The sequence below is a fragment of the Bos mutus genome, chromosome 10 (genome assembly GCF_027580195.1).
Source record: "Bos mutus isolate GX-2022 chromosome 10, NWIPB_WYAK_1.1, whole genome shotgun sequence".
NCBI lineage: Eukaryota > Metazoa > Chordata > Mammalia > Artiodactyla > Bovidae > Bos > Bos mutus.
In genome coordinates, this window is record NC_091626.1 from 70979859 (window position 1) to 71007720 (window position 27862).

Here is a 27862-nt window from a genome sequence, read left to right on the forward strand (position 1 = left end):
CTAGCTTCCGGTTCTCTGCGTATGCTATTTATTTCTTACACTAAAATGCTCTTCCTTCAACTACTCACTCAGCTAATTCACTAGGGTCTTTGCTCAAAGGTCTCCTCAGAGAGGGCTTTCCAGACTGGCTTTACTGCTATTCCTCTATACCCAACCTATCCTGCTTTACTTTCCTTCATCGTACGTAAGAGTCAGGCAGTGACCCGACATGGATTCTTTGTCCACATCCTTACTGTCTGTCTCCTCTACCATAACAGGAGCTCCTCAAGGGCATGGCCTAAGTTGCTGCCCCTCCCTGATGCATCCCTAGCACTTTAAACAGTGCCTGGCACAAAATGGGCACTTGATAAATATTTGATGAATAAGTAAATGCATGGCAGAGGCTCTGGCAACAGTGAAACAACAGAGATGGGAAGCACAAGAAAACTGGGGTTTTCAGGCCAGTAGAGTTGCTCTCCACAAAGTATCTAAAACTGGGTGTGTAGGAGTTCCCTGGTTGTCCAGTGGTGAGGAGTCAGTGCTTTCACTGCCATGGCACAGGTTCAATCCCTGGTCAGAGAACTAAGATCCCTCAACCCGCATGGCTAAAAAATAATAATAAAGTAAAACTGGCTGTGACAGAAAGACCATGTCCAGATGAGGACGAGTACAAAGGGAGGTTAATGGTACGGGTGACATTTTGTTTCTTAAGTTGATGGTGGGCACACAACTGTTCATTATTCCACGTGTATTTAGTGTATGTCTTAAATACTGCACAGTAGAAGTTTAAAAGACAGAAAAGATATGGTCCAGGATGTGGTGTGGGGCTCAGCACCTTATGAGCAACATCCTTCTATAGTTTACATCCCTGACTTCTCTTTATCCTCAAGCCACTTTGTTGGCACCTGCTGGCCCAGCAATGTGAGGGGAAGGGCAACAGAGAACTCAAGAATCTGTTTTTACTGGATTTAGGTTCCTCACTTCAGTGTTTGTCAGGCTGTGTTTCATTTGCAATGCTCCCGACACACCACTTTCTTCTGGTGGAAGTTTTCAAGGACTACTGCACACAGCCCGTCTCCTGACTGCTAAGCCTGGCCACAGGTGATGAGACAGCCCCCTCAGCCTGGGTCCCTGAGTGACTGATGAACAGAGTGCCCATGCTGACCCACAGTGAACACAAGCGGGAACAAGAAATAAACTATCTGTTAAGTCGGGCAGATGGTGAGGAGATTTGTTACCATGGTATGACCTAGCCCAGCAATTTTCACACGTTTTGGTTGGTCTCTTACGTGCTTTGGTTTCCTTACACTCTTAGAAATGATCAAAGACCCAAAGAGCTTTTGTTTATATAAGTTGTAAATATCAATACTGGTTATATTAGAAATTACAATGGAAATACTGAAATTATTTAATTTGTTCAAAAGTAATAAAAAAAACCCCATTACATGTTAACACTTTTATTAAAAGTAACTCTAGTTTCCAAAACAAAATCAAAAACATTTAGTGAGAAGAGTGGCGCTGTTTAACATTTTTCCCAATCTCTCTAATGTCTGGCTCAATAGAAAACAACTGGATTCTCATATCTGCATCTGCATGCAATCTGCTATGATATGTTATTTTAGGTGAAGATAAAGAAAATCTGGCCTTATCTGTATATGTAATTGGAAAAGAGGAGACCACAGAGATGCCCTTAAAGGGTTTTGGGGACCCCAGGGATTCTCTGACCACACCTTGGGAACCAATAACTAGCCCCTCCTGTATACTATAGCATCTCTTCATAAGGAAGCAAGCCTACCAGCAACAGAGTTCTGGCCTCGAGCATCATTTGAGGAAAATGAGGCAGGAATCAGGCCCTGTGAGAAAATAGCTGTCCTCAAAGTCAGGGATGGGGCCCCAAGTTCTGATAGGAACTTCAGCTCCAAATCCTCATGGCCCAAATGTCAATGAAATACAGCTCCACAGATACACCAGTCCAGGTAATTGATTCTGGCCCATGCAGCTGGCACCCCGATACATATACAGTTCTAGGAACATCAAGGGCAATTGAAAACTCAGAATTAAGAAGAGGGCACCACCTCTGGACTCTGCAGTGCTCTCCTCCACATCTGAAACATAGCCTAGAAGCAGGGAGAATACTCAAGTTGTGACCCAGCCACTCCTTGGGCAGGTGGAGAGTGTTGAGATGGAGGAAAGCCTAAACCAGCCAGAAAGGTGTCATCTTTCCCCAGCAGCAAGGTTGCAGGAGGGCAGAATTACTACAGACACACTGCAAAGGAAGGCTTGAATGCCCACCCCTCCCAACGTGCACTAGGCAGGGCAGTATTGCATCCTCCTAAGAGAAAGAAGGAAAGCAGAATCATTCCTCACTGTAATGAGATAAAGGGATAACTTCATAATTGCCTATTCCCAAGAGAGAAGGAAAGACTAAAGCCAACTGTTTAAGAGCTCTTCTGGCTCTCATTAAAGTAGATGGAAAAAACAGGTGGCTCAGAGGCAATAGACAGGACTACTCATTCATTCTCCATAGAACAGTATTTTCCAGAATGCAGACTGCAGCCTATTAATGGGATCTGAAATTGATTTAATAGGTAATGAATAGCTAGAACAAAAAACAGACCTCATGGCATGTAGTAATGGTAAGTACTGATCATGACACTTTATTTCAGGGGTATGTGTGTGTGCACTGGGTCACAATGTAAAGCACATTTCTTAATATGAGTTGTTCTTTAAAATGTGTGAAAGTCACTGGGATGCTGTTAGAGTCCTAAAATGCAGAGTGCAGACTCAACCCTCTATCCTCAAAATCCAATAGGGAAGATCAATGACATACTACAGAGCAATCCAGCAAGTGATAGGGTCATAAGAAAGATATGAAGTGCTCCAAGAGGAGGAAGAGAGGTGGTTTCTGAACAGGATCAGGAAAGGGAATCAATGAGCTTTCCTGGAAGATTAGATGGAATGTGACCTGGGCCTTGCAGTGAGGATAGGATTTTGACAGATGGACATATAGAGAGAAGGAATTCTCAGTAGAAGAAGCTGCATGAATGAGTTTGGCAGAAGGAAAACAGCAGCAACAGTGAAAGCAAGGACTTTCTGCAGGAGAGTTAGGTCAGAAAAGGTAGACTGCAACCAGATCAGGAAGGCCCTGGTTATCAAACTAAGTCAGGTCTTTTGGAGACTCTGGGAAGCCCCAGGAGGGTTTCGAACCAGGGACATAATCAAAGCTATATACATCAAAGCACAGCTCAGGCAGGGAGCCCATATAGGAGACTATTACGATAGCTCAAGTGAAGAGTAGTAAGGATCTAGACCAGCATAGAGACAGTGAGAGTAGAAAAGAAATAATGACAAAGGAGAAAGTGACAAAGCAAAAAGAATTGGCAAGACTAGGCACTGTACAACCCTGTAGAAAAAAGACAAAAGACTCAAATTTTTAACTTCAGAGACAGGGAACAAGGTGGTGCTATGATAAGAAATGGTACCATGATCAGAGAAAGGGGGTCTGGACAGAGCGGGAGGATGGGAACTGTTGATGTCGGTTTTAGATGTGTCGAATCTATGGCGCTTCAGGAATATTTTGTAGGAACCACAAAACATTTGGGGTTTCCCTGGTGGCTCAGATGGTAAAGAATCTGCCTGCAATGTGGGAGACCCAGGTTCGATCCCTGGGTCAAGAAGATACCCTTGAGAAGGAAATGGCAACCCACTTCAGTATTCTTGCCTGGGAAATCCAATAGACAGAGAAGCCTGGCGGGCTATATAGTTCACGGGGTTGGAAAGAGTCGGACACAACTGAGCGAATAACACTACTACACTACTATAAACATTCAATTTAGCTTAGCAACATACACATGGAATTGATGCTTGGGAGAGAGGTAAGGACTAGAAACAGATATCTGAAAATTATTTACATGGAGGTGAAAGCCACCACTGAAATGCAATGAGATGGGAGGAGACGGAGGGGAGAGAGAGTGAGGCTGGTGGGCAGAAATGTGGGGAGTAGCTGTTTTTGGAGTATGGGAACAATGAGATCTCAGGCAGTTAGAAAGAGAGGAGAACCAGGAAGCTAGTGAAAGGGAGAGTTATCAGAAGGAAGGGATAGTTAATGTAAGTGCTAAAAAGAAGTGAAGGAAGCAAAGAAATGGACTCCAAAGCCATCTGCAAAACTGGTGGCACAGCACAGGGTCCCAAGCCGTCCCACCCCCCACCCCCCACCCCCGCAAACACTTGATCTCAGGAACTCTGCATAAGGCCTTCTAAACTCTTCTGGTGTCTCTCTAGTCCCTAGATCTGATCAGTCTACATGCTAGAAGAGAGGCACCAGCCAATGAAAGATTCAGTGTGTGGAGGCAAGACAACAGCACTGCCAGGGAAGGGCTTCTATGGAGCCCACGGTGTACGTGATTCTGATCTGTCCTTGCACTCTCGGTGTGAGGGACTACAACAGGGAGTCTGTGGTGCTCCCTGAAGAAAGCAGCTGCTCCCCCGAGAGAAAACTAAGAGGCCAGAGCTACAAAAGGCCAGGGTCATCTAGGATTCAGCTGACTTCAGAATGATAAAGAAACCCCCGCGACGCAACTGAGAGGATGCTGTTTTGCTTGCCATGTTTTGTTGCCATCAGTTTCTTTCTTCCCCCTTCACCCTTTCTCTACTTCTCAATCCCACTCAATACAAGTTACAAATACCTAAGTTATAAGTCATTCCAGCCAAACTATGGGCTTGTTATTTCTATAAACAAGCATGTCACAGACCTGACAGAGGCAGAGCCCTCTCTGCAAAACCCTCCCTTCCTGCAGGTTAAGAATAACTACGCCTGTCTCTTGCCCACACACTACACTCTAATCTCACAAAGCAGATTCTCCACCAGATTTTGAGAATTGCCACTTATACAAAAGCCACAAAGAAAGTTCAAGGCCAGGAGGCTTTGCGCAGGGACTTAGCCAGCTGGGCAAAGACCCAGTGACCAGCCCTGGGAGAGGGAAGGGGGAAGCAGGTATCGGGCCCAAGCTCACTCACTCCTGTTTGTTCAGAATGCAAAGGGCCAGCTGGTGAGAGGCAGGAAGAGACACAATGGCCACTCCAAGAGTGTAGAACAAACCTTGCCTCTCCACTCTGCTCCTGGTCTCTACCCCATATGGACAATTTCCAGTTCTACTGTCTATGCCATGAAGTCTCTGAGACAAATAACTTCCACTATGACAGAATAACCCAGTCCCCTCACTAGAGCTCAAGATTAGTTGGAATTGAGCCAATTCTGCAGTGCTAGGAGTAAAACAGTCTCAGCAACTAAAGAAGGTGAGTCTGCCACTGTTTGAGAAGAGGTGACCTTAGAAATCCTTTAGCCAATAAGCCCCTGGGGACTAGAGAACAGAGGTTCCCAATTCTGCCCCGTCAGTAAAACTACTCAGAGGGCTTACTAAGTTTTGTTCACAAAGCAGTCCCCACCTTTTACCCAGACCCTGCCTCTGCAAGATTCCTGATCAACAGCTATGGGAGGGTGGGGTCGAGGTGAAGCTGCTTATTAAAGCTCTCCAGGAGGTTCCAGTGATTGATAGGGTAGGGAACTATTCAATTAAAGCATTTTGCCTTTTTATTTTCAAATTTCAACCCCTCCTCCTGTGACTAGGGAGGAAAACAACATTCCGAGTAGTCTTATTCTTCAGAATACCCAGATTCATGGGGTGCAAAGGGTCTTGGGCAGAAAGAGAATCTACAACTATACCAGATACCATCTACTGAATGTGTACTCTGTGCCAACAACTGTGCTAAACACTTCGAAAGATCATCTCTTCTAATACTCTTTACAACTTGATCAAGGACTAGTATTAGCTCCATCTCAGAGATAAAGGAGTCAGGTAATTAGTGAATGGAAGAACCAGGATTCAAACATAGGTCTGTCTGGTTTCAGAAATCATGGTGACCAAGGAGGGAGCTCAGGTTCTCCCAAACCACCAAAATGTTGTCACTTCTGAAGAGCACACAAGGAAGTCACCACACCATCGTGAAGGCAGTGGGGACAGGTCTGAGCACCAAGATCGAAGGCAAAGGGCGCAGGAGGAAGTAGAGAGGCAACAGGGTCCTCTCCTGCCTGTGTTAATGTTTGTTTTTTTAAAGTAGCAGCCCTTATCAGTAATGTAACTGGGTCTATAAATGGGTTCTACACCAATACAGTATACTAACGCATATGTGTGGAATTTAGAAAGATGGTAACGATAACCTGTATGCGAGACAACAAAAGAGACACAGATGTATAGAACAGTCTTTTGGACTCTGTGGGAGAGGGCGAGGGTGGGATGATATGGGAGAATGGCATTGAAACATGTAAATTATCATATGTGAAACGAACCACCAGTCCAGGTGCATGATACAGGGTGCTCGAGACTGGTGCACTGGGATGACCCAGAGGGATGGGATGGGGAGGGAGGTGAGAGAGGGGTTCAGGATGGGGAACACATGTACACCCATGGCAGATTCATGCCAATGTATGACAAAACCAACACAACGTTGTAAAGTAAAAAAATAAATACATAAACTGAAAAAAAAATAATAAAAATGGGTTCTGACCTTTCCTCTCTGAGATGTTGCAGAGAAAAAAGAGTAACAAAGGGTCTTCCGATGTCAGAGTACCCCACGTTGTCACAGCTTACCCGTGTCCAGCTGGCTCTAGAACCTACAGCATAGACGGCTGACACCTATTTCCAAGGAAACTGACATTGACAGGGTCAGAAGCATTTTCATGTGCAGATAGAGGAGCTAAGGATGGCACCGGACCTCAGACCAGAAGAGAGGGAATGAGGGGCCTTTAGCCAAACGACTCAAGTATAATATAACCAATAGCCAATTCCAAAGAACAGCTTGAATAACACAGTGCCTGGTACAGGGCAGTATTCCTACCTTCCCTTTCCCTTCCAGTTATCAGAAAGGCAAGGATAGGAGACACCTCAATTTAAGCAACCAGAATAAAGGGAAAAAAAAATTTTTTTTTTCCCTCACTAAGGTCAGTCCTTGCTATAACAATACCGGAACCACAAACAAAGCCTTATGACCTAAAAAATCTGATCAAGAAGGGTCTGATTCTTCTTCATTCACCATCTCTCCATCCCTGAGTTTTCTTAATCTCTTGGTTTCCAAACTTTGTAACGAGGGAGAGTACTAACTGTTCTTTATCTGGACTAACCGTGCAAGGTAATTGTGTGTTCTAGGACATGTGGAGTGGAGAGGACGCTCAGTGCCCCTGCAATCACTCCAACATGTGCCATGGGACTCTCTTTGAAGAAGGAAGATCATTTCAATGTGTTATTCTCTATAAAATGCTGACTTGCCTTCCTCTAGGCTTCCTTGGTGACTCAGACAGTAAAGAATCCACCTGCCATTCAGGAGACCTGGGTTCAATTCCTGAATAGGGAAGATTCCCTAGAGAAAGGAATGGCAACCCACTCCAGTATTTCTGCCTGGAGAATTCCATGGACAGAGGGAGCCTGGTGGGTTACAGTCCATGGGGGTCACAAAAGAGTCATGACTGAGCAACTAACACTTTCCTTTCCATTGCTAACACCAACACCCTGGTTGAGGCCTTCAGCACCATATTCCTGAATATGGTGATGGCTTTCTAATCAATCTCCTTACTGCAGACTCTGCCCTCCCCTCCCCAACCCATCAAAATAATCCTTCCGTAGTATAGCTATGATCATGTCCCTACTCTACTCAAAAACTTTCAATGACTCGTGCTGTGCTTAGTCTCTCCATTGTGTCCGTCTCTTTGCAATCCCATGGACTGTAGCCCACCAGACTCCTCTGTCCATGGGGATTCTCCAGGCAAGAATACTAGATGAGTTGCCATGCCCTCCTCCAAGGGATCTTCCCAACCCAGGAATTGAACCGGGGTCTCCTGCATGGCAGGCAGATTCTTTACCTGCTGAGTTACCAGGGAAGCCTTCAATGACTCCTTGTGCTGTACTTAGTTGCTCAGTCCTGTCCAACTCTTTGTGACCCCATGGACTGTAGCCCTACAGGCTTCTCTGGTAATCATGGGGATTCTCCAGGCAAGAATACTGGAGTGAGTTGCCACGCCCTCCTCCAGGGGATCTTCCCAACACAGGGATCGAACCCAGGTCTCCCACACTGCAGGCAGATTCTTTACCTTCTGAACCAATGATTCCCTAACGCCAACTGAACAAATTATAGTGTCTTAGCCTAGAATCCATCTGTCAATGGGCCCTATCATTCTAATTCTATTTCCTTCTACTCACCATATGAATCATGTGTATTTGTCAATCTGGATTACTCATTATTCTGGAAAGGAGCTCCAGGGCTTTAGTTTATATTCTTCTGCCTGGAATGCCCTTCCCTTGCATCCACCACCCCACACTGAAACCCTACCCTTCCTTTAAGAACCGGCTCAAATATCACATCCCCTATGATTCTTTCTGTGTTCACCCTGGCCAGAAGTGACTCCTCCCTCCTTGGTATTCTTAGAGCAGCACTTAATTTTCACCATTTACATGGCATATGTTACTTAGTATCTTGTACAGAAGTTCTTTATGGATTTGTCTTCTCTCTCCTACTACTCCATAATCTCCTGGAAGGCAAAGACTGTGTCTCATACAATTCTATGCTTATAGCACAGGGCACAATGTTTAATAGAGTGTATCTGTTGAATCCATTTTTACCTTTTACTTATTTTGTCTGGCTGCGCCACGTGGCTTGTGGGATCTTAGTTCTCCAACCAACAATTGAACCCATGCCCGTGGCAGTGAAAGCATGGAGCTGTAACCACTGAACCATCAGAGAATTCCTTGAATCCACTTTTAGCACTTTAAAAATATTTGTGAATATTCTTTAGTTTATTTTACTTAGTAAGTTCTTTAATCTCCTAGAGAATCCTCCATCTATCGCAGTCAATCCTAGAAGTTGGAGCCGGAAGCAGGATTTTGGTGCCTTTCCAGAAAGAGTAGGGAAGGACTAAATGGAATAATCCATGCGCCTTAAATGATTACAAACAAAACACTGTTACCCCTGACTTTAGTAAATACATGCATGGCATGGCTCTTCATAAATCTGACTTAAATTATAATTAACAAGTCCAAAAAAAGATTTAGATTTTTGCTTAATAAAAGTAACAACTATTATTTTAAAAGAGCTTTACCTGTCCTTTTTAATCAGAAATGGATATAGCTATGAGTAGTTATTCTGGATGTTAGAATTATGAATGGCCTGTTTTCTTCTTTATGTTTCTCTATATTATGTAAAAAAAAATCTTTTCAGAAAGCACATATATTTCAGAAAGTATAAAAAGATATTTTGTTTACCAAAACTAACCAAGGAAATATTTTTAAAGATATCAGAAATGGATTATCTCAAATTCAAGAAGTTAATGATGAATTTGTGGAAAGATATTTTTATATCTTATTATTAATACTAAAAGAAACAAAGTTTATTATACCAGATATATTTTCCAACATTTGTGCATAAAATGAGTATACAGATTTTTAAATTTAAACATTTTAGATTTAAGTATGAAATACACGTTTAAATTGGAGAGACTTTTATCTTTATTGTTTTTTTCTACTTACAAAAATAACACAGACTCATTGTAAAAAAATTCCAACATTACAGAAATATAGAAATGTAGATAGTGAATGTCCAGCATAATCTACTCTCCCTCCCTGAGGTAACCAATTTTAACAACAATTTGGTATTCATAGCCACACAATTTTTTCTATGCACATACTAACATACATGTCTTAACAAAATATAAATAAACATTAACATAAAAACTGTTGCACAGTTTGCTTTTTGTCACATAATAGGTTTTGTATACTCTCTCATGTCAGTATATATAGATTGACCTCATTTTTTCCAACAAGTACAAGGTATTTCATTTTATGGATATACATCAATCCCCTATTGATGGTTACTTCAAAGATTTTACTACTGTGAATAATGCTCCCTAACAACAAAAAATTCAGTTATATATACTTTTGTGTGGTGTGAATGTTTGCATAGAATAAAATCCCAGAACTATAACTGCTAGATCAAGAGATGAATATGTAAATTTTCCTTCTAAAGGATATTACCAAGTTGTCCTTTAAAAAAACGGTTAGGTCAGTCTCTGCTTTCACCAATAGTGAAGGGTATGAATGCACTTGTGTCCCCCCATCTTCAGATATATTTTCTTTAAGCAAAAATTATTTAAACAGGTTATTTCACTCTTGTCCCGTATAGAAACTCAAAACAATGGGTCATAAAATTAATGCATTTTCACTCTGCCTTTAAATTCTTAGTCTGAAAGGAAGCTCTAAGACTAATTCACTTCCCAAATTATTTCCCAACATAAATGAATTAGCTCCCAAAGAAGAAAAAAGTTCTATTTGTTTCTATAGATGCTATTGCTGCTAAAAAGCATGCTTATTACTCCAGTGATCTTCAATCAGACACAGTAAATTAGGACTCTCCCCACTCCCGGTGCACTAGTTTGATGTTTTTTCATTCCCAAAAAACATATCCATAGCCCTGAAATAAATTACACAGTAGCTGGTATCAAAAAGAATATTTGCTAAGCCATTCTTTTTGGTCCTTAGTTAAAGCACGGTCGGTACAAGTTAATATTGGCAAGGCAAAGGACACAGCATAAAGGTGCACAGAGGATGATTCAACATTGGAACAGAAGCTGAACCTGCAAAAAAGGACTTCTCACAAATGGGAACTTGAACGAATATTTTGCCGGCAAATCAGAAACAAATTCCTGGATATTCTAGAAATCTATGGACCCTGATAACACTAGCAACCCCGTAACAGCTGTAACCTTATTTAGCTTTTACACTGTGCTTTCACGTTCATTAAACCTCATTTAATCCTCACAACAGCCCTGGGAGGAAGCTGTAAGTATTCCAGTTTTACAAATGAGAGAGAAATCAGTGCCCTCAGAAGTGAGGAAGCTGTCCCACCAGCCCCCACTACGCTCTACCACCAATCCCCTCACACCCACACCCACTCCCAGCACGCAACTGGAAGTATGGTGGGCATCACTTGGGAGCCTGGTGGTACTGCAGAGTCTTGGGGTGGGTCTGAATCTTAACCTGCATCTCAGCAAGGCCACTGGCCTCTTGCCCCCACCCGTTAATTTGTCTATACGTTAACTCCTGGAAGCCCTGTTCCCTAGCCATTTCTGGGTTTGCTAGGAGGGAAAGTCTCTACCACAGTGGCATGGCGGCCTCAGAAGGGAGACCAAAGCAGCCTGGGGACAGAAGGACATCCTAAGGAGAAAGGGCATGTTTAGAAAAGTCAGCAGCAGGTTATTATGTCATATGAAAACCATCACATTGTGCAAAGATAGTGTATTTTTCCAGCTAGAAGCTGACCAGTAGTGTCAGGGTCCCAGAGGCAAGCAAGCCCGCAGCCTGCCTGTTGCATGTTAAATCCTGACAAGCAGCTGCTTGCCTTCCTCCAGGCAGTAGTTGAGTGATGGCAAGAGTCAAGGTTTCTGAGCATGCTCTCAACCCCTCCTTCATGATCACAAAGTAGCTTGGGGCTTCCTCTCCTCAGGATTAACTAGGCCAGCTGCAGGAAAGCATGCATTAAGATCCCTTGCTTTTGCACCCCTGATGTTATCACTGTTGCCTACTTGACGAAATAAATCAAGAGAATACAAATTTCACATCAAGTGAGGCAAGGCACTTGCTCAAGGAACTTAGCAAACCTGGAGCCTGCCCAGCCAAACAGAATCAGGTGGGCAAATGATGTCATTTTTGCTTATTTTCATGTTCACTGAACCCCAGCTATCATCACCCAGGTCAGCCCCGACACAGGATATTCCAGATTCAGTTTCTTTCACAGAAAACAGGCATTTCAACTCAGTGACTCTCCACAACTTCAAAGACAAGGTCAGTTTGCATAGGGACAGCTACAAGGTAACAGAGGTGGAGAACTGGGGTGATGAGGGAGAGATTTGGGGTAGGTAGTACTAGCAAGCCACCAGGAGTATAAGCTACACAATCAACTGCCATCTAGGAAAAAAACAGTTTAAAGCCTCATGATACCCCCCTATACACACACACACACACACACACACACAACCAAGGCATCAGTTGGTCTCCACTTCACTCCCCGACCTCGCTCCAACCCCGAGAGAGAAGCAGCAACTGCTTGTGGCTTATCGTCATCTGGAACCACACAGCTGTGCCCTGTCATCTTGACATTCGCGGACCCACAGAACCCCACAAGCTGTACATTTTCTAAGGATACCACAGCATGAGAAGCTGGGATACAGTCCAGGAAATCTGGAGTTGGGAGTGGGAAGAGGAGCAAGGACATACAGGGACAAGGGTTAATGAATGATGGTTCTAAAACAACAGTCTGAGAAGTTAATTAAACTAATTTTATAGGGAATGTTGGGGGAAAAGTACATTTTTAAAGGTACTGCTCTTTTTCAAGCTGATCACAGATGTGACACTTGGCTGCAGCAATACTAGGCATATTTCTGTGCTCAGTGTTATATTTTGCACATGAAGATTCCCCGGGAGGAGTACAGGATAAAGATTAGGATCAGGCTTTGGAGTTAAGACAGCCAAGATTTGAATCACAGCTCAGTCATCCACTGGATATATAACCACCTCTCTTAGCATCAGCTTCTTCATTTACAAAATGGAGATAGTAACAGTACTTACAGTAGGGTGGTATGAAACTTAAATAATGTATGTATATACTTAGCACAGTACACAGCAAAAAGCTCAATAAAAATTAGTCACTATTACCACTACAAATATTAGAATTTCCAGTATTATTATTGTAAGATAAAGACAGGAAGCATGGACAACAAAAGTTGGGAATGGGTGGTTCCAAAAAGCATACTACCTGGAAATGGGGAATGGCACAAATCTATAATGGATGGAAAAAGAAACTTGAAAAGTAAAAGAACAGCTAGTCAAGATTAAGTCCTCGGGTACTTCAATTTTTAACAATAAAATCGTCTTAATTACATATGACAAAAACCTCATCTCACCTTAATGACACCTTTAGCATCACATCCTTCAGAAAGTACCAACACCTTGGCAGCATTCTGTTTCTTGACTTGGGTGGTGGTTACATGAGCAATCATTTTATAATTGTGCACAATAAAAAAGGCTATATTATTATATTTCATAAACTTTTCAATGTCTATTATATTTATTCCACAATTTTTTTTAAAGTTTTTAAGTGCTGCTGCTAAGTCGCTTCAGTCGTGTCCAACTCTGTGCGACCCTACAGACGGCAGCCCACCAGGCTCCCCCATCCCTGGGATTCTCCAGGCAAGAGTACTGTAGTGGGGTGCCAATTGTGCAAGCACCTTTAATGGGTTAGCCAAACTCACAGGGAAACGGCCAGAAGCATCACTAAAGGAACAGAGACAGCAAAGAGAGGAGAGGCATGACGGGAAGTCAGAAATTGTAGTGAGCTCTGTGCGAGTGAGAAGCAATGCTCAAACCCAGAAGAGGCTGAGGAATTCCTTCTCAGGATTCCTCCCAAAGAGAATGTGACAAAGTGGAGGTGGGGGGAGAATAAAAACAGCCATGTGGTTTCACAAAGTGTTGTTCCAAGATCTTCCGGTATATTTAAATCTCAACTATGAATGTAGGGGCAGGGAAGGGAAAGTATGTTTAGCTCCATTCCAGGTTTAGGGGGAGAGATAAAGTGCATAAACTTAACAAATCTAAACTAAGAAGAGAGGTTGTTTTATAGACTAGGGAAGCAATACACAGAGCATCACATTCTGTGATAAGATGAGTGAGGGCGGAATTCTCTCCCCAGAAGTCAAAGAGGAGATAAGTATGAACTCTTTCTTCTGGACGCATCCTTCAAAACCAGAGGAAAATGCTGTGGCCAATTGAGAAGCACTGTGGACTTGCTGATACAACTGTCAGGAGGAAGGAAACCAAGATCTGGAAAATGTGAACAACCAAAAATACCAACCTTAAGGATCTACACTGCCCAGTCTGTCTACCACACTCACTTTATTTCTTGCCCTCCCCATCCCTGTTTTTTTTTTTTTTTTAAGAGGTAACAGAAACTAAAGTAAAATCTATGATGCAGATTTGATTCAGTAAACTTCCAAAGAGGTGGGCAGCTCTCACTACACATCCTACTGAGAATTATTATAAAAGAAGGCTGATAGAAACCTGGCCCTGTCCTGCATTAAACAACAGAGCCCAGAGGAGAGGCTTAGCTGGCAGCACTGGGAATGTGATGTATAATATAACGAATCCTACTGAAAACACTGTAGCTTTTTTCCCTACTAACACAGCAATCTAGACATGAAGGAAAAATCAACAGATACTCTGAGAACAAAAGGGGACAGCCATGTTCCCAGAGAAGCTTAGTGTGAATAAACACAGTCCCAAATTTCAAACCCTGGACTGTTTTCCAAACAAAGGGGCAGTGATATCAGCCACAAGTCCAACTTGAGACTCAGGGGGTTGATAGAGAGGGTACAGAGCTCAGGCTGAAGCCTCATTTCTAAATATGAATGTTTTCTCATTAGTCAAGAAATGAAAACACACAGATAACAAGGAGAAGAGGGAGGGAAGTCAAGAGAAACACCAATGGCCCCAAAGATACTAAAAATATCAGCAAGAAATAAGACAGTCATTCAACCTGATCCAACAGGGGAAACTTGCCCTAAATCACAAGCTGAGAGAGGGAAAAGAAATGCGAGAAGTAGCAGTGCTGTTAGACCCTGAAAGGCAGGAGGCCAAGTAGATGAGGGGAGGCTCTGCAAGACAACTTAGAGCCCGAAGAGACTGGGCTATTTTAGACGGCAAAGCAAGGGGTGCTTGATTGCGAAGAGAAGAATTTCTGTCTCCCCAGTGAGACTTACTTTGAAGGCTGAGGGCAGCTGCAGGCACCGGAAGGAAAAGGAAATGGAGATCAAAGGAACACGACCAGGAGGACACCTCACTCTTTTCACTGTACACCACCTGTTCTGAGGAGCTCACAGCACTTCACAAGACTTAACTGAAGAATATACTGGAGGCAGAAAATGCAACAAGAACTTGCCCAAGTTCACTCACAAAAACAGGTGAGGGGCAGGGCTGCTGGCACAGAGGCCTCTCCTCTCGGTCATCTATTCTAGGCAGGGAACCCAGAGAGTGTGTATTAAACATGAAAAACTCCGGGTTGCTATGAGTCCCAAGGGGAGTGGGTAATGGAATGGTACCAAAAAAAACCTGGCCAGGACCCAGGGATTGTCATAAAGTTTCCTATTTCTGCCCCCAAGGGAAATTCCTGCCCATCTGTAGTTAAGTCAGTGATCAGCTCCTTACAAATGACCCTACAACAGGGCACTTCTCTCAGATCTATCCCTGATATAGCAGTTTCAGAACAATTAGTCCAGAAGACACTGTGGAGATTTGTGAAGACACAAGGAGAAGCATATAGTTACTGAGATAGCTTCATACATTCCCAAGAACCCTCAATGAGGACTTGGGTATGAAGTCAACAGATGTCAGAGTCCTACCTAGCATGTAAGCCAAGGGGTTCATAACCCAGCAGTGGGCAGCTGGTGGAACTTAATAGATACACAAACAACAAACTCTACCCCCTGAGGTTCTGATTCCATATAGACAGGATGGGGCATAGGAAAGGGTACTTTTTAGAAGCTGCACAGGTATTCTGATGTCTTAAAGCTCTCCTGACCATTCCCCCAAGTTGAGCACCATGAAGCTAAATCCAGTGATGTATAAATGCTTTGAAAATGAATATGATCCCCCTCTACCAAATCAGCAGAGTATAGAGTCACAATACTAATATCTGGGTTCAAACACTAAGCAAAAGGTGAAATTAGATTACTGCCAGTTTTTTCTTCTCTATGAAACTCACCTACACAAATTTTTCTCATTGCCACATATTAAAAGGCTCAAAGCACCACCATACAGTCAGGCAGGAGAAACATTGGGGAAAGAAATGGGGGTGGGGGGGACGGAGAGTAAATTAGACTTATAAAAACTGAGAACCAGAAGAAAGCTGCAGTTACTTTGCTGCCCACTGTTTTCAAAGGGATAATATATTAATATATAATGCAGGTTGGACTAATGCCTATTAATAAGGAAGATGATTTCAAAACCTCCCTTACTCACTTCAAAATCTAACAACCCTCCAGGACAAGCAATGCTTTTGTATCCCTAACTTAAATCTTGCTTGCTTGGCTCCAGTCCATTTCTGTCCTTTGTTAAAATGAAAAACAACTCAGCTCCTTCCACATAAAAATCTTTCAGAAAGTTTAAGAAAAGAGGGGGAGGTTTAGCCACCAAGAGCACATACATTTGCTTCTTAAGGAAAACCACAGTTCAACCAAAATGAGAGAAAGAATTGAAAAATTGCACAGGATTTGAAGTTGCAGGGTGTTTACAGCTGATAACCTTGAGTTCCACTTTGTCAAGACTCAGCAGATCTGGCATAAAACCTCAAATTACTCTTCTCTAATTCTGTTACACTGCAGAGACTTCTTTCCTTCCCTTAGAGAAAATATAATAGAAATCCCAGCTCTCACCTACTCTCTCTAATAACTTAAATCCCCATCTCTACTGGCTCTCACTTTGGCTTTTAACCATATTTTAACCATATTTTTAACTAGGTCTCTTCTGAATTAAAAAGCTTTTAATGAGCACTACTTTCTGGATATATATACTTCTCTTTCTCTCTAATGCCCTTCACACTTAAATAGGATGTGTCTCTATTTCTTTTTTAAATTTCTTTTCAACATTTTATTATTTCTAATTTTGATTTCTAAAGAAGTCACAAATTCCTCCTGAACATTTGCTCTTCTTCTGGAATTTACCTTCACTATATTTGACATCTTTTAATTTTTCTCATCCATTTATTCATTTAGTATTTAGACCATTCCTTACACTGTATGAAGCCTGGTGATGTAAAGGAAATAAAGAACATGGCCCTGACCTTAAGAAATGAAGACATACATAAAGAACAATTAGAGACTGGTTCCAAGGTGGTAGGGCTAGTCTGAGAAGGCCCCGTGGCTCCAGTAAATATAGAGTTGGATCTAAAAATAAGTGGAGAATTTGGTGAAAAGGCTACTTTAGATAGAAGGAACAGTTATGATTCAAAGCAACAGGCCATATGAGGTAAGAGCTGCATAAAGGCCCTCTGTCACTTCCTTCTTTGCCCCCAACCGCCACAAAATACGTATGTCTTTTGGTCTTCAAATTTTGCTTCAGAGTTAGTTATCCATGAATCACAAGCTCTATGACTGTTACCACAGCTACCATATATTAGAGCAGCACATGAAGCCTTATACACCAGGTCTTACGTTGGTTACCATAAGGCAGGCTTTTAGAATCATCTCGGGTAGTCTTCAATAAAGAGTGCCGGGAGTCGGGCATCTCCAAGAGGCAAGGTCTGAGGCACGCAAAGGCAGCTACTAGTTTTGGGTGCTAAAGATATGCACCGGCACTCAAGCTCAGTCAGACTATTCAAGGGTCATTCAACTTCAGCTAAGTATTTCCTTCATTCACAGCTCTAGGACAAACAAAGCCATTTAAAGCAGTTTGAAGCACTGAATTCCTATGTGAAGCGGGGACGTTTAATGGTGATGCCAAAGATTCCAGTTTTCACTGTTTTCCTGGAGAGCTTCTCCTCTTCTCTTGTTCAAGCATCCCTTCCTCGGTGAAAGTTTTTTCCTAATCCCCCTAAGCTGATTTAGGTTCCCTCCCCTGTACTGCCATCAACACCTTTATACATACTTCCAGGACAGCATTTGCCACATCATGTTGTAATTATTTGTTTACATGTCTGACTAGCCACAAGCTCTTTGATGGCAAGGATAATGTTTTATTCATCACTGATTCTACACATCATTGGCACTTAATAAACGTTTGTTGAATGTATTAATGATTAATGACATAGTAAATTTTAAAGAATGGTGACCATACCTTCTGGATTCCAGACCAAAATTACAATAAGTACTAATACTGAAGACTAAAATCCCACCATACATTTCTATTACGTGTATCATTCTGGGTCAGAAAAAGAGGCCAAAAATACAAGAAGATGGCTCTAACAGTGCCGGTCATTGCCAAGTAACCAGCCAGGAATACGAGAGCCTCCAACACCAAGAATGATCCAACACAACAAACAAGTGAACAGAGCCAAATCCAAGACAGTTGTCTATGTTTCAGGCTCATTCTCCTGCCTTTGGAGATTATGAACAGTGATCAATGAGGGCCCCTGGAAAAGTCACTCTCTCCACAGCCATGGAACCTTGTGGCCAAATATGATTCCTGCTGAAAGAATATACAGGAAAGGGGGTCATTTGTGACCAAAGCCAAGTAAGCTTCCACTAAGGGACAGGGATCTGAGTTAAGTCCTCCCAGAACTCTGCCATGCTGTATATTAGCATTCCAAATCATTCCTCACTGGGTTTACTCATCTCTGAAGAGATGCAGGCAAGGCAATAAAATGCTGCTGTCTCAAACGCCTCTCCCTGTAGCAATCCTGCACCACACAAGGCCACTGTTTACAGGCTGCTAATATGACACAAAAGTCTAATCTGATCCTGTGGGAACAAGGCCCCACTTTCCCTCAGGGATTAAATAAATTTAGTCGGCTTTTGTATTCCCAAACTTGTGGGGCTCTAGAAGTTGAAGAAAGCATAAACACCACCACTCAGACAAGTGAGGGGATGGAAGGGGACTTGGTTCCTGGAGAACTTCTGCAGCAGGGTGGGATATAGTGAATGAGATGAGCAATGTCCAGGGGCAAACCAGAATTTGCATGGCTGGCAGATACTTGGCCCCTTGCATGTTACCTTTTCTAAAAAGCCAAGAAACTCCAGTTAAATTAATTCAGGTCTCTTGCATAGACAAGTAAATTTGTTTTGACCCCAAGGAAGAGCATTTACCAAGCCAATTCCTCTGACAAGGTGTTTTAGCACATTTCTGCTACCACTGTCTTACAGAAACCCAGCTGTGACACTTAACACTTGTGGTAGCTCAGCCCTTCACAGGATACATGGTCTCACTACCTTCTTCCAAGAAGGAAAACTGAGTCAGCATATCAACTGGCTTCCCCAAGCATAGACTTAGTTTGTAGTGAGGCCACAATTGAACCCTCATGTTGCCTTCCTCGTGCTCTTCGCGGATGAATCTCAGCATGCTCACCCATGAGGCTCTTTTCCCTTTACCTTATAACTAAATAATTGCTTTCTTGAGCGGCAGAGATGGTCCTTTAGAGCTACCATGAGCTTCTAGTTCTCCTCTTTCCCCAGAAAGAGTAAGGTAAAAGATGTACGTGGAGCAGACAAGGGGAGGGGAGAGGAGGGATGGGAAGGGTTGGCTCCCAATACTAGGACTCACCTTGGAGCTGAGGTCTTCTCGCCGGTTTCCTGCCTTACTCCTGCGTAATTTGATGGACGGGGATCGCAGAAGGTTCTTGATCCGGCTGGTAATGGTTGACCCCTCCACAGCCATCATGATGGGGAGCCCCGGGGACAGCTCCTGGCCCAATCCTGGGACTTGCCTCAACAGCGGCAATGCTTTCCCACTCCACAGGCCCTTCCAGTATGCCCTCTCACTGACCTGAGATGGTAGAGGCCACCTTACCTTCTGCCTAAGCTGTGCCTGCAGCTCTTATCTCTAGGTAACTGCCCTCTCCCTTAGCCTCATTCCCACCTTCAAGCCCTGCGCGGTTTCTTAAAACGCCTTAAGGACAGACTCAGGGAAAGGGGGCGTTAAAAAGCCTGAGCTGCGAAGAAATGCCAGGCCCACACCTGCCAGAGGCGTTCAACTGAAAGGATAAGATGGGCCCTAGAAGGGCTAGTGACTGGTCCGATTCCCGTTAACTCCCAATTGTTTTCATGGCAACAGCAGCGTCTAAAGGAGGAGGACACCGAGGCTACCAAGGAGCCCCGCAGCGGTCGTGAGCACCTGCGCCGGCGGCCGCGGGGACACCCAGCCCGGCAGGGCTCGTCTTGGCCCTGCAACCCGTTCTGCCACGGGGGCCTCCCTCCCCCACCCACGACCCTCCCGAGCTCGCTCTCAGGCCGCCACGGGAGCCCTAGATCCTTCGCTTTTCGGTCCCTCAGAAGCCCCTGCTACTCGCCAGCGCCCCCGCTCGGGCCCAGCCTCACCAGCCCCCGGGCGCGAGGGCCGCCCGGCTCGCAGCGCCCTCAGGCATCGCGCTCAGCGATTTCAGCTCCGCTGCGGCAGCGGCAGAAGCAGCTATGGTGGCACGAGCGGCTCAAAACGCGAACTACCGTCTGGGCTCAGCCACCGGCTGGATAGGAGGAGCGGAGGCGAGGGGGCGCGGCCTCTACGCACGGGGGCGTTCCCAGAGTGGACGAGTACGGCTTATGGGGCGGGGCCCAGGAAAGGGCCTAGGAAGCGAGGACTGGGCACTCAGGATCCACGGATTCCGCACAATGCAGTCGCGACTACGGATCCTAGAGGGAGGTCGTCAGAACACGGCTTCAGAACTGAGAAAACCAAGCCTTTTATGGTATTATCAGGCCTGGTCCCCCAGAGAAGCGCACTTCCCAGAACCCTAACAGGACGGTAACCACGCCCCCAGCGGCACTATGGTTGGCTTTTAATAGGCCCGAGGGACCGAGCTGAAACTCCTAGCTGAGAATTATAGGACTGGATACAGCCATAAAGTCTGCTTCCAAGCGCCGGGATTTAAAGTGGCTAGAATAATTTCTGCTCGCCGCTTGCCGGGCGAGTTGACCTACATGGAAATAATTCTTCATAAGTCGATCGCTACGGAGTGTATTGAACTAAGCAACCTGATTGGCCGCGGTGGAAGAAGGCGGAAGAAGCTGATAGCCTAGGAGAGAGCTTTAGGCGGGAAGGGTGCGATCGGGTCAATGTGCCGATGGGACGTATTTGTTTCATGTTTTCTTTAGCCTCCAATGTTCCATCTCGTTCTCATCCAGTTAACCAGTTGCTCCAGCCATTTTCCATGTTCCTGTCAAAACTCACTCACGAACCCTTTTCCTTGATACAGTTACTTTGGCGATTTCACTGCCAAGCTTGTTGGCACCAGATTCAATAGTAAAAGTTTTTCTAGCTCAACGGGTGGGGAGAGAAGTTGGGGGGATGGCAGAATGTGCACAGAAACACCTTTGCCTATTATTTAATACGTGTTTCAACGTAAGTTTGTTTTCTAGGTGCCTTTCTGCCTAGTTGCTAGAGAAATTACCTTACAAAAAGCTTAACCTATTCCAACAGTTGGGCTCCAGAGAAAGAGTACACTGATACGTCTCCCATCTGATCCAGATACTTAAGGGGAACCCTGGGGGAGATGACATGTTAGCAAGAGGGAAAAACTCTTAAACCTACTTACTGCTGTGAGTGGCTCTTGTACTGCCAAGTGACAGAACAGGTATATACTTGTGTGAGAACTGTAAAGCTAACAAGTTGACATAAACGTCACTTCTTGGAAGACCAGCTGGCAATAGCTACCAGAAGCAAAGATCAGGGAAGTCACCTCTTGGAAAACCAACTGGCAATAGCTACCAGAGGAATGACCTTTCCTTCCTTTCAACCATGCATTGCAGAGGTAATGAAATATAAAATGGTATTTTCAAATTTGGAGGAGGTGGTCAAGGTCATTAGCCATAACTATGAAACTGGGGGCTGGTTCCTTTCACTCCTTGCTAGTCTGATTTTGCCTCCATGGCGGCAGGCAGGGGGGCGTGGAGGATCAATGAAGCACTGCTGATAAAGGGTGCCACCTGGTGTCCTTACTTGTGTGCTGCATTCCCGAGCAAATCTCACCTCCACCCATTAGAGCTGTCCCTAATTCTATCTGGATCATTTCTCACTTACCTAACCACTCATGGCCAGGAAAGTCATTGGTCATTTCCTATCAAAAGCTATTTGGTTTATCCTCTTCAGAAAAATGTTCCCCAAATTACTCCCATCTGAAGCTTAAGTTACAGAAACAATACATGCTCCTGCTTTCATTGTCTAAGATGATCTGGCAAAAAACAACTGAGAACAGTGTAATGAAGAGACTTAAGTCTAGAATCTGGATACTTCCAGTCTAGGATCAACATCACGTATTTTTAATTCTTCACAACTGAGTCCTACCTTACTATCTAGGATATGTACCGTGTAGACTTTTAAGTACCAATTTGGGAAATAGGCTTGTAGGCTCAGAAAAATCATCATCCCAGGTCCAAAGTGAATAAACTCATTATTCCCTTTTCTTCAAATAATTGCTATCCCACCCTCCAAAATGCAGCTGACCCTTACACATATATTTCATTGTTCATATGCTATTTCATGTTTTATTCACTTGTCTATGTCCTCAATATGTATACATGGTTGTCAGATTCTAAAATTCCACATGTCTAGGAAAGGTGTATACAATTGTCTGTTTTCACGACCATAATTAGATCAGATTTTTAAATTTACCCTAGGCTTAATATACAAATAGGTGCAATTATAAGATCCTAGAAAACTAACAGGCTAAACAGTTGCTCATCAATTCAAATATTTATTGAGCACCTTTACATGCAAGGCACTGGGGGACAGCTGAGACCAATGTTTGCAGTTGGAAACAGGATGGATCTGAAAACAATGCTTCCAAGACTGCTTTCTTATTTAACAAAATCTAACAGCATAGTTTACAATGACAGAATTTAGTAGAGTTTAGATTTGTCTCAAAATTTCAACTCATCCCATGGTTTAGCCTTCTCACCCTCCACACACTTCCATTCCTATTAATCAGCACTTAGCATATCTTTGTAGAGCAGTTCAGTCATATGCTACAAAATGCTACAATTATGCCTCAGTTCAAAAGTTGTATATATCAAATTATTTCCCTCTAACTTAATTTCAAAAAAGCATTTTACTTTTTCTCCAAATGGCAGTAAGTCTATATACCTCAGCTTTAATTTCCCCTGCATCCAGCAATTCATGTTCATGGAAAATTTCATTAGCGCTAACACAACATGAAGTACTGATGCCCTTATATTTTCTTAAAAATCAACAATTCTGTGCAATAAATCTATTCTGATTCTTGGTTATCAATCATTCTCTACAAAAGTATCTGAAAATGTGCCTACTTTGTGCCTCTGTGCATTGTTTTTTGTTTTGTTTTAATCTGAATGTGAGGAATAAGGGTCATCATTTTTCAGACTATCTTCAAAGTGCATTTACCTCTCAATTCACCTGATATCATTCCAATATCTCAACTAGTATAATCAGGGGGAAAAAACTATCTATATTACTAAACCCTGCTCCAAATAATATATGGATTGTCTGCCTTTCTTCTGTGTTCAAAACAGTTTCAAACTTGTTATAGAAAGGCCTGTTGTTTAGTATCTCATCATAATTCTGGGGAAAAAACATTACACACAGTGATATGTATGAAGTTTATATAACTGGACTTGATCTGTTAGTGACCTTAGAGTAGTTTAATGTCTAAAGGACTCCTTTAATAAAAATTCTTTGTAAACTGTGACACTAGTTAACCTATAGCTTGCTTTAAGAACATCTACTGTCCTTAGCCACTAAGACTATGGGTAACAGGTATGTTACACCCTGCACACACTGGTACTAGGAGGCTAGCCATTCTTCACTGTAGAATGACTTCTTGAGACAAATACTTGCCATCAAGTTGTATGAAATTTCAAATTCTCCATGTAAAACATGCTGCAAAGATAGAATACAAAAAACCTCCCCCAAATGGCATGTCAGAAACTTTGAACATAGTAAGGAATTTCTATGATTAAACTCCTTCAGTGACCATCCCAGATGTCTCAGAGCATCAGAATTCTCTATTACAACTCAGCACAAACCTAGCAACACCAAGTCCTGCTTTAATTATTGTAACTGATTTATTTCAAGTTTATACATTCTCCCACTGACCAAACTTCTTCTGTTCTTAGGTTCTAAAAAAATAGTCATTTTTCAAAAGCAGAAAAAGAAAGATATATATTTAATATATAAAAGAAAAAGCTAAATCTGACATAATTATATTCTTAAAAACATTCCATTTATTTACAGATGTATAAAAAGGCGAATTATTGGTCTACTGAGATCATGCTTCTTATAGTTAGGGTGAGAGCTCACTATCCTCCCAATTCCTCAACTCCTCACTCAACTACATCTTTCATAGTCACACATGAATTTTCATAGATCAGTTTCTCCTGGGGTAAGGTTTAAAGGGTTGGAGTTTTTGGAGATTTTTAGTTTTCTATCAAGACTGTAGGATTGTTCTTAAGACTGAGCCCTCCTCACATTAGCCCTAACAACTCCCTAGTTCTAAGAGGTCTTGCAAACACCATTATGGGGCAGGGTGGGGGTGTTTATAATGACATCTGCAGCCTTCCTTGAACACACTGGATCATCTCTCATTTCTATCTCTGGAATCTTCCATAAACAGTCAAATATCTTCCCATCAAGAAATGAATACTACCTATTTGTCTATTTTCTTCTAAAAAAGGGAACAGTGTTCAGAAGCAGAATGGTCCTTCTTTTCCTGAGGATTACTCGCTCACTTGCCTGCTCCTTGGCTGACCCTCAAAAGCTTTAAGAGCCTTGGAAAGTCAGGAGGGAACACGAAGACAAGACAAGCAAAGAAATAATGGGAAACTGCTATACCTGGATTAAACTACTAGCATCTCCAAGGACAGTTATTAGCAGGGAAGACAGGTGCTGGATTCCTTGGCTAAGGCATTGAATGAAATCTCCTGGGTAAAGAGAAGTGGGAGGGATAATGAGAAGCTGAGGGGCACTCATCACCTACTTGAAGCTCCTTCAGTAACCTTTAGAGGTGGGAAGGCTGGAGGCTGAGGAGGAGGTCAAGAAAGGCAAGAAGCATAAAAAAAACAACAAAGAATGTGTTCCCGGTGCAATTCGCAGAGGAAACTTTCCCACCCTTTTCAATCTGTTTATTACCAGAGTTACTAGAAAGGGAACCAACCACGGAGGTAATAATTCACTGGCTAGGACCATTCCAAAGTTGGTTTCACAACCTAGTTCTGAAGAAATGCTGAGTGGGGTTTGGGATAAAGAAGGCAGGGGATGTAGAAGAAACAGCACTGCCTAGGCACAGCCCAGGCACTGGAAGCTCTTGTGTTATTGTTTCACAACACAAGCAAATCCTGTCAATGAAGACAGAACAGGGGTTACATTCCAAAATATAATTATTTAAGAAAGGCAAAATGCAGCAGCTAAATCCCAGTCTATACATTTTCAGAATAGTGATTCTTGCCCCCAGGAGTTTCCAAGAGACCCCTCAAGTGCACCATGATTATTTACAAACTAGATAGGAAACATCATTTCTATACTCAATACAAATCTCATCTTCTAGGTTGAAAACTTCAGCCTTTGAGAAATCTATGAAAACAACTATACAAAAATATAAATATCTTTTTATCTTTACAGGCTGTCAGACCTTCATACCCTGACAGCTAATGAGTGAAAAAGCTCTACAGATCATTGAATCCATGGTAGCAGATAATAAAAAATATATCTTGTGATTCAAATACTGCCTTATTTCCCTGGTAAAGAGTGCCTACTGTGACTTTTCTTTTCTTTACATCCTGTGCAGGTAACAGTGAATGAAACCTCCAAGCACCAGGAGGCTGGTTTGACTTGTGAAATACCCAGCCCCACAGTTTGTTTTGTTTTGTTTTTTTTGGCCACTGTCTCTGGTACGGGGAGGGAATGCTTATCATTTTACATGTCTTTTGAGTGATGTGATTTGTGAAAAGGGGAAGGGCTCCCTGTATGTCTACCTCCAAAAAACATATTCAAGGTAGAAATCCTTGGTACCGTGAAATGGTCTTCTCAACACCCAAACACAGTAAGGGAGAACTAGTTAATTTTTAAATCTCAAAATTATTACCTTAGTAATAAAAGCTTTTTTAAAAGCATTCCTACTTTACCAGAAGGCTTAGATTTATAATTCTGATTGAAAAGGTGAGGGAATGGAAGCTACTTAGGATATGAAAGAAGAGAAAATTTTGTTGAATGATACTAAGTCCTTCACTTTGGTATTCCATGGTACCCATCCTCTCTCCCCCTATTCTGAAACACCAACTAAAAGCTACCTCTTCTGGATCCCTTTGCACAAGTGCATCACATTCCTTGGACTTCAGACTTAAAACAACAGCTATCAGCTAAGGTTCAGTCCACAGCAACTCCTAAGTCTCAAGCAGCTTTTACTCTGGGAGGGAAGAACTAGGAACCACTATGGACCTAGTCTTGTTACAAATTCCTTGGGTAAGAGGGGCACCTCGTGTTCAGTAATGGATCGCATCTTCTTCGAGAGGATGAGGAGACCCAGCACCACAAGTGAGGTAACACATTTTAACATGATCAGAATTTCATAGTAGTTAATTTCTTATACGGAGGTCAGCACCCTACCCCCTTTCTCTACCATCATTCACCACATTTCAAAGTCAAGGATCACAGTTCCATGACACAAACAGGTGCCTGCAGAGAAAGGAGGCTCCCCCTCACAGCCTGGCTTCTGCCTGAGAACAACTAAGTTCATTTCCCTGCAGAACTTGGCGAGGCCCCAGTGTTGCCCAGTTTGGCCACAACAGGTGCCAATGTAGGCATCACCTTGCTCTCCCGGCATTCCTGATCATTCCCTGTTAAGTTCATTTTGTGTCCAACTGACCCAACTTTGGCAGCTACAGGTGCCAAACAAGGCATCACCTTGAGACTCTGACCCTCTGTATCACTGGAAGGATTAGCTACTTTTAAACCTAGAGGTGCCAACTTTGGCATGGGCCTCCACAAGGTGTCTGTGCTGCTGTTCTCTAGGCCACCCTTCATGTGTAGGACAGGGGGTGAGGACACACTTTCAGGCTCGGCAGGGACGCCAGAAGCACTCTTTCCTTCATCCCCCGCTTTCCTCTGGGAAACGAGGGGATCCTTTATCTCAGAGTCAATGACAATCTTAAGTACATCTGGTTCAGAGGCTGGTTCTGCAAGTTGTTTTTCATTCTCAGAAAAGTCATCATCTTCCAAGTGCAAGAGGAGGGGGCTGACAGAGTCACTCTCCCCTTGCACATCAGGCAATTCCTTCAAACCAGTTTCCAAGTGGCCAACCTGGAAAGTCGCTCTGTTCCCAGGAGGAAGCTTACTGATGAAAGCCCGGCGAGCATCCCCTGGGAACTCTGTATCCAGAGAGCTAGGCAGTTCAGCCAGGCTAACAGAGTCATCATTTAACTGCTGATTAAGAAAGGCAATCTCATTGAGCAGAGATGTCAGTGTCTCATCAGTATCATCCTCATCTTCCATACTAGTTAGCAGTTCACTGGGATCCAATGCTGCTTCCTCTATAGCTGATGCTACCTTTCTCAATTCCATCTCTATGCTTGAGTCTTTGAGATCTTTCATCTTTAATTTATGAAATGGAGACTCCTTTGTCTTCAGTCTCTCCCGTCTTGATTCACTCTCTTTCCATTTATGCTGACTCCCTCTGGTATCACCAGAAATCTTTTTGGGTAAGAATTCTTGTGCTTCTTGCATACTGGAAACATCAACTATTTGTGGAAAACCAGAATCTTTATGTGACAGATAAACCTGTGCTGTACCCAGTGTCATTCTGACATCTCTATGGTTGCCTCTGGAAGAGATTCTACCCAAATCTTCACAGGAGTTATCCTCACTCCTGACAGTGTTTTTCAGGTGGTCAGGTGGCTTGCCATCAGGAACTTCATGGGGGTATTTGCTGCCACTCATATCTACCAAACCTCCCTCTGTTGCCAATGATGTCACATTAACAATTCTTGGCATCATAAATAAGTCGTCATTTTCTAGGGAAAAAAAAAAAAAACTCATTTATCTATAGTGGTAAGCACTCGCTCCCATTCATACCCAATAACCATCTCAAAGGAGTTAAATTTTCACCATCTACTTTTAGCAGG

The 27862-nt window shown here is 43.1% G+C and overlaps 2 protein-coding genes across 15 annotated transcripts in view; both read right to left on the reverse strand.

Annotated features, from left to right (window-relative positions):
- The window catches only part of MAPKBP1 (mitogen-activated protein kinase binding protein 1), a 54967-nt gene extending 31223 nt beyond the window's left edge, over nucleotides 1–23744 (reverse strand). For all 3 annotated transcript variants that reach the window (XM_070378195.1, XM_014480887.2, XM_070378194.1), the window contains exons 1-2: nucleotides 20096–23744; nucleotides 19323–19544 (exon numbers count right to left, since the gene is read on the reverse strand). In XM_070378195.1, coding sequence (XP_070234296.1) covers nucleotides 19323–19439 — 117 coding nt within the window. In that variant the 5' untranslated portion in view covers nucleotides 19440–19544; nucleotides 20096–23744. The remainder of the gene's footprint in view (nucleotides 1–19322; nucleotides 19545–20095) is intronic.
- A 1747-nt stretch (nucleotides 23745–25491) lies between these two features.
- The window catches only part of MGA (MAX dimerization protein MGA), a 145854-nt gene continuing 143483 nt past the window's right edge, over nucleotides 25492–27862 (reverse strand). For all 12 annotated transcript variants that reach the window (XM_070378178.1, XM_070378176.1, XM_070378179.1 and 9 more), the window contains one exon: nucleotides 25492–27751. In XM_070378178.1, coding sequence (XP_070234279.1) covers nucleotides 26475–27751 — 1277 coding nt within the window. In that variant the 3' untranslated portion in view covers nucleotides 25492–26474. The remainder of the gene's footprint in view (nucleotides 27752–27862) is intronic.